The 13599-nt window shown below is 39.6% G+C and overlaps 1 protein-coding gene across 2 annotated transcripts in view; it reads left to right on the forward strand.

Annotated features, from left to right (window-relative positions):
* Positions 1-13599, forward strand: part of mon2 (Mon2 homolog, regulator of endosome-to-Golgi trafficking) — a 583018-nt gene that overhangs the window by 343864 nt on the left and 225555 nt on the right. For both annotated transcript variants that reach the window (XM_067140860.2, XM_067140862.2), the window contains one exon: positions 10690-10970. In XM_067140860.2, the coding sequence (XP_066996961.1) occupies positions 10690-10970 (281 nt within the window). The remainder of the gene's footprint in view (positions 1-10689; positions 10971-13599) is intronic.

A 13599-nucleotide genomic window follows, 5' to 3' on the forward strand; every position in this document is an offset into this window, starting at 1 on the left:
GTTTGAAACCATCAGTTGCACTTAGCCCTGGTAATAATCCAATACACGAACCTACTACGCTGGCGTAGCACAGGGAGAGGTGATACTCCCACGTGACGCGTCCCAGGTGGCGGATAGGGGGTTCCTAACCGGCTTGCCAGAAGACTTGAGCGAAATAGCTCTTACGGACCAAACACACATCCCACGGTATCCCCTGCCTGGACGTAAGAGGCGACTAAAGGGGGCAACCAAGGGATGATCGAATTAGAACCATGAGACTACTTGTAATTAGTGCCACCATGCGGGGAAAACCATGGGTCGCTTTTACTTGCACGTAGTACCACTATGTTGGGTACACAATAGGTTTGTGATTAGTAGCGACAGTGTGTGAATCAGGGTGAGTTTCACGGTACCTGTGATTAGTAGCACTCTATGAGTGACACCATAGGTCTGCCTTGCCTATGATTAGTACCCACTATGTGAGGAACACCATAGGTTTGCATTGCCTGTAAATGGCGCTGCAATGTGAGAAACACCATAGGTCTCTGTTACATGTGTTCATTACATTACCTGTGAGTAGTACCGTAATGTGCGAAATACCGCGAGTCTACACTAGTTTTGATTAGTAGCGCAACATGACAAATACAATGATTCTACTTTCCTAGCGATAAGTAACATTATGAGGGGCCGATGACCTGGATTTTGGACCCCTTTAGACTACAAGCATCATCGATTCAGGATTGTGCTTTAGAAGCAGTCTCTTGGTCAGTAATACTATTGCTTAACGCTAGTTTCTGGAAATGTGGGGCATTACGGTTCGGATCCACTGATTGTTTTAAATTCATATCCATCCATTTTTTGTCATCATGTTTTGAATTATGGTCAGTGGATGATTTTGGACTTTTAAATTGTCATTGCATTTTGTCTCATTTTGTATTATTAGTGGCCGATGACCTAGATATTAGGCCCCTTTAAACAACAAGCAGCATCATCAATAATCCAATCCTTACATCAGGATTTTCCATGGATAGAATTATATCAGATCATGCTGTATTTTCAAGCTTACATTTTTGCCACACAAATAGTTCTACATATCATACCATCACCTTTGTTTCCAACACATAATATCTTCTTCGCTTTCACTAGAAATACCAACAAGGTCATCGTCTGAAGAATCATTTGAATCATTAACCACTTACCATTACACGACATGTTTTCAATACCCGCTGTGAAGTTTTCAAGAAATCTGTTCAAATGATCTAATGGTCACAACATTTACAATCGTCAGTTATTACCTATGCTTTTTTCTTCTGAAACTTTATGCATACTTCCACATCCTTCATTAATACATTTTTGCTCAAATACATCCATTTGAAATTTTGAAAATCAGTAATTGAGAGAACGTCCTCCATAAAACAGTCTGCTTTAGCATTGAACCCCTCCTCTTGCATATGATAACACCTCTTTAGTCTTAAGTGAAATGAAGGAACATTCCACTGTTGCCTAACAGAGAAGGTACACAGCATGTATCTGTGATGATGATACAAACTTTCAGGGATGATAGAGGATAGAAAATGGATCAATTTGAGATAAGGAATCATATTCCGGAAACAATCAAGTCAAAAGTTGAGCAAAGTTCTACTCATTTAATTCCGTTTACCTGCACAAGTTACACAAGCTGCTCCATTTACAACAAATGTTCAAAATGGCATCCCCCTGCGTCATTGCATAAAGTTCTGTTGTATCTATTCGAATATCCCCGGCGTCATTTGAACATTGTCACAGGCAGCAACAATTCTTGCCAAGAGATCCCCTTCAGTCTCGACAGGTGTCTCATACACAAGGCTTTTCAGATGACCCCACGAGAAGAAATCATGTGGGGTGAGATCAGGTGAACGGGTGGGCCACGAGACAGAACCTCCTCTTCCTATCCATTTAGCAGGGAATGTCTAATCCAGGTGTTTATGAACCTTCAGTCCAAAGTGAGGTGGAGCGCCATCATGTTGGAACCACAACCGTTGATGAAGGGCAAGTGGGATATGTTCCAGGGATGTGGCAAGTACATCTCTGAGCACCACTGTGCACACTGCTGCATTTATGCAGGGAGGAACAAAAAAACGGGCCTACTACGTGATCATTGACTATGCCTGCCCACACTTTGACTGAAAATTTTGTGCTGATGGCTTTTCACATCTGTAGCATGGGGATTCTTATCAGCCCAAACATGACTATTGTGACTATTTAGCATTCCATCTCTGGTGAAACAGGCTTCATCTATGAAAGGTATATGTACAGGGAAGTGAGAATTGACTGCAAGGCGCTGCAAGACCTATTGGCTGAACACGACTCAAGGTGCAATGTCAGCAGGACTCAAAGCCTGCACTTTCTGTGGATGGTAGGGGTGTAACTGCATTTCACGTAATACTTGCCACACAGTCATATGCGAAACATTCATTTCATGTGCAACTGCTCAAGTGCTGATTGCAGGCGCCTCATCCACACGAGCAAGCACTGCATCTTCTGAGTTAGGAATCCGTGTAATTCATCGTCCTCCTCAGTCATTGTACTGTGGTACCAATTGCCCTGTTTCACTTAATCGTTGAAACAGTCATGGAAACATGGTGTGAATGGAAAATTCTAAATTCCCATGGAGGGAATTAGATATTTTTCACCAATAGAGCATGTAAAAAACATATCAAATGTAAGGCTTTTCAGGCGTTTGCTCTATTAACCAGCGTTTCGCAGAGATGCCAACTATTACAATTCAATCGTAATAATTACGAATCGCCCATCATAAATACGCCTTTACGAATCACACACCACAAATTACGATTTTTTGTTGATTTTTAAATATAAGTGTATGAAGTGATCAAAAGGATACGCAAGGGATACCATTACAGCTTGAAATCTCAGAATATTCTTTTCGGATTTTTCAGTAGTAATTTAAAGCTCATTCGTGTCCCTCGTTTAAGAATATTTCGAGTTTTCAAGTGCCAAACGCAGTGTGTGCTTCCGGCAAACACCGTAAAGACTTCCAGTACCGAAAAGGTAGGCACCTGAGAAGTAGTATATCTTGCGAAGTTGTTGCCTTTGTTTGTCACGTGATCAGACTTCCATGCAAGTGTGCGAGTTCTTTTGTCTGTTTTGGCGGCAAAGTGGTGACAAACTCCGTTTCATTGTGAATACTGAAGAAGTATTTATTGCGATTTTGCTTGCCAAATTTGCATATATTGCTCTTTTAGGATATATGCTAATCGTGTATTACGAAATGCGAAAGGTTTGCAATTAATGAAGCGATTTCTTGTGCAGGAAAATACATGTAATGACGTTACCGTGACTAGTGATGCTAGTAATAAACCAAAAGTAGTTCCAAAATTTACGGAGGAATACTCGAATGAATGGCCCTGTTTACTGCATTCCTCAAAACCTAATTCGCACGTGTTTTGTAGTGTGTGTAGCCGCGATTTTTCAGATGCGCATGACGAGGAAGGACAAGACTGAATTCCGTGCTAATATGAACTCCGAATTGTTAAGTGCTCTGTTAGTGCAGAGGATGCACATAATATCAAAAGAAAAAGCATGTCACAGATGTACACTTACCAAACAGAACTACAAGCTGCTAAGGGAGCAACTACAGTACTCAACAAAAGAAATGATCCTTCAACCTCCACTCAGATATGTACTGCAGATCACCTGTTACTTTAGCAGGTAAGAATCACACACTCTTTATATGCCAGTTTTTAAATTGTTACATATAATGGAATTGTATGTTGTTCATTGACTTGTCAATGATCTGTATGTTAGTAAGATCTCGGGAAAAATCTACGGCCTGTGAATGGGGATAGTCTTGTTTTTAAGAGCACTATGATGCCACCTTTTGGTCTTCCACGTAAACCTTGAGTTGCAAAAAGATGTATACAGTAAAATCCATCGTAACTCCATTCTGTTTTGAGGAAAGTTTCGGTTAATATTACTGCGTCATAAGGTCGGAACAAATTCTCTGGCACTAAACTAAGAGCATTATTTAATCCTTCAATATTCCATAATATAGTTCTTAAAGATTCTTGAGTGTCTATTACGATTTCTGTAGTTGTTCTTTCCTTATAGATATGCTTCCAGGTTGATACCTTGAGGTGAGCTATCCGTGAAACGTCTCGGAAAACGAAATCATCTCACTACCACTACTTTAGGCCAAAACTTTGGATCTTCTGTATCCTTTAGTTGTTTGAATGTGAAGCCTACTTTGAATGACTTGTGGGCTCCCTGTGAGTTCAGATCCTCACAAACAACATTGTCTTTGATTCCCTTCTTTTTAAGGAAGTTTATAACATTTTCACTTGTGGTTTCTTTGGCTAGTTTACCAATGTAGAGCCGTGCGTTTTTCTCTGCTGCTTGAAGTAAGTTGTCTGTTGACGTTGAAGTTCCCACGATTACCTGTTGAGAGCATCTTTGTTGTTTTTTATATAGTACCTCTGTATATCTCAGCATGTCAATGCTTTCTTTGTCGTTAGTCTCCAAACTTTGATTTATAGATTTCAGATTCTGATCACATGCACCACTCGCGTCTTCGATAGTTGCTTGTGTTGCCGTTTCGCATGGTTGTTTTGTGGAGGATGTGTTTTTCTTTCGTTGCTTATCTTCCAATTTCGTAGAGTCCGCTGACCTATTGTCCCTTGAAAGGTGTTGGTTTGTTAGTTTAGAAAGATTTTTTGCCATTTCGTCAATTTTCTTGCACATTTCTGCATGCATCTCTTCTAGTTCTTTTTGCATGCTTCTTCCCGCTTTATATAGAGTGAGGTCATCCTCGTTCATAGCGTGCAGCGATCTTGAAATGTACACTTTCCACATTGCAGTCTTCAAAATTCGTTGTGTGGTTAATCGGCTTACCCCGGCATTCATGGGCACCCTAATCCACAGATTTTTTAGGTGACCTAGTAAAATGTTGCAACACTGCAGTGCTGGAAGCTGGACTTGTTGATGTTTTTGGTTGGCGAGACCTTTTCTTATGCACATTCTGAACAGTACTGTCGGCTTTGAATTTACCGCAAATATGATAAATTGTTGTATGTGTTGGTGGTTGAGTTTCGTACACATTACGCTATTGCCGTTGTACCTCCATCATGTTTTCGTACTTCCAGTACAGCCTTGCGTTGCTCAAATGACAATCTTACTTCATTCATTGCTGCACTATCATCTGCTGGAAAACATGTGCCAAATAGTCTGTTGAGAAAACAATGGACTACACTGCTGCATAAGAATTGCAATGATATGTTATTTTGTTCCAAAGATATTAACTACCAAAGAGTGTCTACATTTTTGTGGACCCCTCTGTAGAAAGAGTTTGGATAGCATACAAGGATGCTGCATTAGAAACAGCAAGAGAATGCCTAGGAAAAACTGTGTGTAAACTGTGTGGAATGATAAAGTGAGAGCAGCTTGTCAACATAAAAAGAAGGCATATCAAAAATGGCTCCAAACAAGGACTGATGCAGACAGAGAGTTGTACGTAGATGAAAAAAACAGAACGAAACAAATAGTTTTTGAATCCAAGAAGTTGCGAGAAGACATACAGTACATAATAACCTGGAAAGGCTAGGTCATTGAGTAGGGGAACCTTTTTGGACAGTAATAAAGAGTCTTTGAAAGGGAGGGAAAAAGGAATGAACAGTATTTTGGGTAAATCAGGTGAACTCATAATAATAATAATAATAAGAAGAAGAAGAAGAAGAAGAAGAAGAAGAAGAAGAGGAGTAGTAGTAGTAGTAGTAGTAGTAGTAGTAGTAGTAGTAGTAGTAGTAGTAGTAGTAGTAGTAGTAGTAGTAGTTGTTTCATTTTTGGTTCCGTATTGAACTAAGATTACATATGATTTAATTTCAAAAAAATGCTTTATTCCACCTATTCAATACTTTATATTACATTGCAGTGCATATATTTACATTACAATGAGTCACTAGGGACTAGTTTCGACCCTACTTGGGGTCATCATCAGCCTTAATTAAGTACACATTTTTTGTCGAATGTCCTAGAACAATACCTTCTTATAAAGTAATAAAATTAGTAATATGAGTTATATGTACAGTGAAATAACATACATTATGATATGTGGTTAGATACATGAAATGTTACATGAATATTAAAATATTTTGTGGTAAGGATTCATTACATTAAAAGTATACATTTTCATTAAAATGTCTGAGTTCAGATTTACTTTGCATCAATTTTACGACGGTGCTTGAGATATTATATGAACATTGAAATATTGCATTATGATAAAAGTATAGAATTTTGTTAACCGTCTGAGTACAATATCCAGATGTTTCTAGTAAGTTCTGTAGCTCGATTGTACTTTGTGAACTGAGTGAAATTTTATTTTTACAACACTGGCGCAGAGGGTAATATATAACTTGCTTAAAGTCCAAGTGGTAATGTAGCTTGTAAGTGTTCAGTAATAGATATATGCAGACTGGATATAAACAAATCTTTGAAGGTCTTATAGAATTGCTAGAAAGCTCTGCATACGGTGGATTGAGTGGATGGAATTCTCAGCCCATAGCAGAAACAAATGAAACCTAATGATGGGAAAAAAGAAAGTCAGAGTTAATGCAAAATTCATGAAGAAAAAAAAGAAGGTAGAAAAATGAAGTGAGGAAACAGTCACCTTGCACGGCAGTGTGTGCAGCTTGGCTGGTAGTGTGCAACTAGTATGAATGTGTGTTAAACAGAGAAAGAGGAGGAAGGAACGGGGGTGGGAGGAGCAAACGGGTTTAGCAGGGTGGCGTGGGGAGGGAAGTGAAGAGGGGAAAGGGGAGTAACATAAGTCGGAGCCGAAGGATGAGGGAGTGATGGTAATATCTCAAGCGTCCGGCTGGACGGTGTAGGGGGCAACGCGTCCGCCTGTCACCCAGCAGCCCCGGGTCTGATTCCCGGCTGGGTCAGGGGGTTTTGATTGTAAATGATTAATATCCCTGGCCTGGGGACTGGGTGTTTGTGTCCTCCTTAACCCATTAATGCTGGAATTTTTTTTAATAGAATTTTTATTTGCCTGTTATACATGTTGCTTCTGATTGTGTCTAGAGTATGTATATGAAGTTTTACGCATTTCCGCCCAGTAGTTTCCTCGCGAGGGACCGTGTCCATATGATCACGCTAGGCGGCAGTGGGAGCATTTCATTTTATCATTAATATCTTTGTAAATGTATTATTATTTTAATAGGCGACAAGCACATTCTACAAATTCAACATATAATGTACAAAAACACTTGTGTAAAATATATGGGTACAACAAACCATGAAATGAAGAACGTGAGAGCCATAAGAAAAAGTATTTGTTCATCACTCTATCACTGTTTACCGATTTGGTTGTCTTTTCTTAGCGTTATTCAGCTGTATGGTAAGGAACAAAGCAAGGAATGCAGAGTCCAACGTTGCATTTCAAGCACGGGGTACGTACAGTGCTGAAACAGTTAATTCCAGCACATCTGCGATGATTACCAGATGCTACTAGATGATTTCTGCCATCTAAGCGAATATCATTAGGGGTGCGACCTTGATGAACCGTGCCAATGAGACGTCCTGCCCCAGGTGGTGGATTCTTGTACGCCTTGAGATATGTCTGTACGATGTGGCGGTGAAAGTCAAGCTGAGGGATGTCACCCCCACCACTTCTTCCCCCGTATGCCTATGCGGTAGTAGGAGACGTTCTCATCCATTTTGTCTGTTCCTCCCATGTACTTATTGTATGCCCCGAAAACAGCGGGACGTCTCACACGTACTCTCTTCTTCTCTGTTTGAGAGTAACGTGAAACGGAAGATGCAGGATCTGCGCCGTAGCACATGGGTGCAATGGTTACGACGGAATGGTCAACCCATCTTACAATTCCAATCCCATCTTCCACACGCATGGCGACCTCAAATGTTCCACGGGGCTGCTTGTTCATTTCCGTTACTGTCGAAAGAGGACATTCTTTGGGAACACGATTCTCTCTGATAGTCCCAGTCCCTCCGTAGCCACGGCGCTTCAGCTCTTGAAGAAGTGTCGTGTTTGTGAACAGGTTATCAAAGTAAAGGCGGAATGGCAGTACTTTGATGTCCTCTGGCAGTTCATCTAACATCAGCATCATGGGAGCTGCACATTTACCGTAGGCCTTTTCGTATTCAGAGTTTCCTTTTGGATTCTTTCCTTGATAAATGTCAAAATTGATAAGGTATCCAGAGGATGTATTCAAACACCAGACTTTTTAACCGAAACGTATCGGTTTCCCCCTTATGAACTGCTTGCAGCCATGCCTGCCAAAGTATTTTACCATGCACTCGTCGAAATCGAGATGTGCTCAGACCTGAACATGGAAATGAATCGCTTTTTCAGAAGATCCATAAGGGGGCGTAATTTCCACATCTTATCATTGGGAACTGGCTGGGTGCTATCTGCACAGGGAATAAATTTACACATATCTAAGAACCTGTCTCTGCGCATAGCATTGACAACTAGTTCATTGCGCAAGTCCTCACTTGCTTCCCAGTACGAACATTTACTGGGAAGAGGGTTGTAACCAGACAGCAACAGAATAGCAATAAATACTTTCATTTCCTCTGGCGAGAAATTAGGATCAGGGGAATTTTTAAAAAGCGCGTACTTTCTTGATTCTTGCAACAGCAGTTCAATAACTTCACCATCAAAGAAAGTTTCAAAACACTGCATAGGGGATTTATCACGAAACAACGTGTAGTCGGGTTCTGGAAAAACACTCTCTTGATTTAGTACGTTACACTTATTCCACGAGTAAATGTTTGTTTTCTTCTTCTTGGCAGAAGTCTCTGCTTGTTCAGTATCATCTGTTGCACATCCTCCCAAACGTACATTATTTGTATACACAATTTCCGCCTTGCTGGATAGTTGACGGCCAGTGAGATTGTCAACTAAACCACCACCATCTTCGTCACCTGAATCTTCATCAGATGGTACGTTCACTTCAGGCGGTTCGATGAATATTCCCTTCAACGTTTCCTCTTCACGGTCATCAGCCTCCAAAATATCGAGGACTTCCTTTAGAGTTATGTCCCTGCAAAAAATCGGGACATGTGTAAAGAAAGCAGGCTATTTACAGTCTAAACGTACTTTTACCTATATTATGGACTAAGAGAAATGTCTGATACATTCGCAACTACCGTAGGTATGTTTTCGAACACCGTTATTGAGATTTAGAAGCAAAGGTTACAGCATATCTGTGCCCTAACTACTATAATAGCAGTGGGAGTAGGAGAAATAACTTTTAAAATGTTAAAACAGACACCCCTGATAATATTCTTGTAAAATCCTAGCTCATTACATGTGTGATATTTTATGAAATCGAAAGCTACCGCTAGAGCCTAGCGTGTTCGTACGATCACGCTAAAAATTCTTGGCATATAATATAGTAGTAAGAACATTTTTCCTCTTGGAAATTATCCAGCATTCAATATGATTTATATAAAATATATCGGTGCAGTTTTCATGGGCTAATATGTGTGAACAGGACTAGAAAACAATTACTTACTTGAAGCATGCATCCATTGTTGATCCTCACAGAGGCACACTCCAACTCACAATGCAATAATGCCGCCAATTGAGAACTATAACATAATATATTGATCAGGCTGAGTTGCCAGATGTACGTCAAAGAGAATAAAACAATAATTAGTAGATTAAACCCGAAGGATTTGAAAATATACAATATTATATAAGGCATTGCGATGCGTGATCATATGATCACGCACGGCGTTAATGGGTTAACGTTCCTTTCCTCACATTCAACACTCTACACTTCCTCCATTCCAATTACACGCAGGTTCATATCACATGGTGCAAGTAGGGAAAAAAGATCTCTATAGGTCGACGCCCTGAACAAATAGCATTTTAAAAACAATCTCAAGCACCGTCATAAAATTGATGCAAAGTACAATTGAACTACAATTCACAGAACTCGCCGACAACATTTGTACATTTGAATTTAGACATTTTAATGAGAATGTAATCCTTTAATGTAACGAATCTGTATCACAAAATATTTTAATATTCATATAACATTTCATGTGCCGGCCCCGTGGTATAGGGGTAGCGTGCCTGCCTCTTACCCGGAGGCCCCGGGTTCAATTCCCAGCCAGGTCAGGGATTTTTACCTGGACCTAAGGGCTGGTTCGAGGTCCACTCAGCCTACGTGATTAGAATTTAGGAGCTATCTGATGGTGAGATAGCGGCCTCGGTCTCAAAAGCCAAGAATAACAGCCGAGAGGATTGGTCGTGCTGACCACATGACACCTTGCAATCTGCAGGCCTTCGGGCTGAGCAGTGGTCGCTTGGTAGGCCAAGGCCCTTCAAGGGCTGCAGTGCCATGTGATTTTTTCAACATTTCATGTATCTAACCACATATCATAACAAATGTTATTGCATTGTACAAAGGTAATACATGTAGAGAGTGAAATTAGACATGCCAGCTCTCTTTGAACATTATGACTGGAAATGCTTCCCCTGATTGTTCCTCATCCAGTGCAGGTGAATGTTGTCTTGAATGAGATGTTCCCTGTTGGAAGATGGAGAAGAAAGAAAAATAATAGTACATGCCTTCTAATAAATTGTTTTGAGAGATTATGTATGTATATGAATAGTCTATCCATGAGTTAATTCAAGTAATTTATTTACCACATGCCATTGTTTGTGTTTCATTCTGTTACCAGGTTTCATTAGCAGCTTTAAAGGCATTTCAAGAAATTTTGTATCTTAACAAAGGCAGTGATGGGAACTTAAATTTGTCTGGTGTGACAGCAGTGCCAATACCGGTTAGTGATGAATCTAACATTTGGGGAGTTGCATGGCGAGTGTGGCTTAGTATAGGAGCTGAAAGCACTACTCCTCCCAGTGATCTGGATGTGCGAGAAGAATTGTATATACCCTCTCAGCCATTTCTAACAGCTCTTATACAGATTTTTCCTGCAGTATTTCAACACATCCGAAAAAGGTAGGTACTTACGATGTCGTGATTATTTTTTCTCATTTCAACTTTTAATAATTTCTTTCTCTCTTGTATTAGTGGGTAGATATTGTGGAGTCTTAAGTTTTAGCTGTAATCATTATGTGTTTAGACAATACACTCAGAGTGCCATATCCACTTTTGCACATAAATCCATTAGGTGCCCTGCCCTCCAAGATGGGTGCTGCCCTGGAAGTGTCTTACACACTTCTTTGTATTATACTGTCATTAATCCCTAAGAGGCTTCGAGGTAAAGAAAGCAAGTTGGCTGCGCAGTTTGGGTCACGTAATTGTGAGCTTGCATTCAGGAAATGGTGGGTTCAAACTACACTCTCGGCAGCCTTGAAGACATTTCTGCGTGGTTTCTCATTATTCATACTCAACAAATGGGTCTATAGCTTAATTAAGACCATGATCTCTTCCTTCCCTTTCTCAGCCCTGTCCTATCCCATTGTCACTATGAGGCCTGTCTCTGACGATGCGACGTAAAATAAATACCGTAGCTTAAAAGAAATTCCTTTCTGTACATCATCCTTTTTGTCATTTGTTGTGATGTTCACTTTAAACACTTGCAGACTCTCTCTGTAAAGGCACTGCATACAACTTATATTCTTGAAAAGTACATATTTTCCCTCTGCAGACTCTCTCTGTAAAGGCACTGCATACAACTTATCTTCTTGAAAAGTACATATTTTCCCTCTCATTATCATCATATATATTTCCTTTGATTCCTTTGTAATTACTATCCTTTTATATTCTACCGCAACGTAGATATATTGGAAATATTTGTCATTTTCAAGTCATTTTATTAAGGAGAGAGTCATTATATGATGGATCCAAAAAAGTAAGTTTAGTTAGAAATTTTAAGTTGCTAGACATTCCCTTCTGTACCTCTTCTTCATCATTTGTATTATTGGCTTATGATTAATCATTAATGCCAGAATTTATTAACATTTTGGCTCAACATTGTTTTCACTTTATTAAATTTTTATTAGACCTAGTAATATATTTAATATTTGTTTTTCGATGTTTGTTCATTCAGTTTTTTATGTATTTGCAGCAACCCTGGGCGCTTGGGATATCTGATTTTTTAATAAGTTGTTTTTCTCTCTTGATATTTTTAACAGCAAACTAATCATTTATATACTAATCCAGAGTTAAATAATGACATATACAATAAAGAGAGGTCAGGATCAGTGCAACATATAATTATATAGAATAATAAACCTGAGTGCATAAAATTATTGCATGTTCCATTTGGTCATGAAATACAGTACATCCTAATAACTACTGTGTGTGAGAAACAACACAGAGATTAACCTGCTATATGAATGCTTTAGGCTCTCTGGTATCATTACGATACCAAATGTATCAAATTACAAACACTAGGAATTGCGGAATAGAGTGAAACAATTGATACACAGTCCTACTTTACATTTGGTACACTGTGTTCTTAGAATTGATTTATAGTTACTACAAGCACATTTTCTCCTTTTGTTCTCTTCTGTGTGTTCCATAAGGTGATGAATACAATCAAATTTCACGGATGCTGAGATGCAGCTATCTGAAGAAAATGCTGGAGATTCTGAGGGTGTTCTTGCTGCCCTAGGGAGGACCTGGTATCTTCTCAAATATTCATGTACCATTTCTCACTTGAAATATAATTGATGGATCCTTTGTCTGCTGGCTTTGTTATAAAATATCCAGCTATTCTGCAGGACTACATTCAGCATCCACATAATAAAAGGCCAGTTCCACTTTTTTCCCCAGATTTTGTTTCAAAAACAGCTCATATTTTGATTCATCTGATCGGTACCACCCATAAATGAATTGTACTTTGTCATTAGTTTAGCCCTTGAAACCATGACATGGCACTTTTTTCCTTGGGAATATATCTTTACTTGATTGACTTCCTTGTACCGCATGAATATGAAATCATGATTACAGTTCTATTGTCTGCCCATCTCACATATAGAAGTCCATCATTTATCTCCATTGCTGTCTCAAAACATCCACGATCCTTCTTAGAGAGCATGTGAACTTGCTGAAGATTTCTTGTAATCCTTATTATACTTTGGACCTTTGACAGTAGAACTTAATAGCTGATAGTGAATTTGAGAATAAAAAAGGAGGCTCCAGGTCTTGAATCCAAATCAAACTGGCTTTCTGCAGATAAATTGTTTACAACCATGGCACCTAAAATACTTCACTATGCTTCCGTCAAAAGCCAGATGTTCTTTAGAAACAAAACTTTTAAAACATCTTTTTTCATCTCGATATTTTACCTGACTATCCATGCATTACCGGGCGAGTTGGCCGTGCGCGTAGAGGCACGCGGCTGTGAGCTTGCATCCGGGAGATAGTAGGTTCGAATCCCACTATCGGCAGCCCTGAAGATGGTTTTCCGTGGTTTCCCATTTTCACACCAGGCAAATGCTGGGGCTATACTTTAATTAAGGCCACGGCCGCTTCCTTCCAACTCCTAGGCCTTTCCTATCCCATCGTCGCCATAAGACCTATCTGTGTCGGAGCGATGTAAAGCCCCTAGCAAAAAAAAATTTCCATGCATTGTCATTTAGGTTGATCACTATATTGTCTGCACAATGCATGAAATGAC

This window comes from Anabrus simplex, chromosome 2, assembly GCF_040414725.1.
Source record: "Anabrus simplex isolate iqAnaSimp1 chromosome 2, ASM4041472v1, whole genome shotgun sequence".
Classification (NCBI taxonomy): Eukaryota; Metazoa; Arthropoda; class Insecta; order Orthoptera; family Tettigoniidae; genus Anabrus; species Anabrus simplex.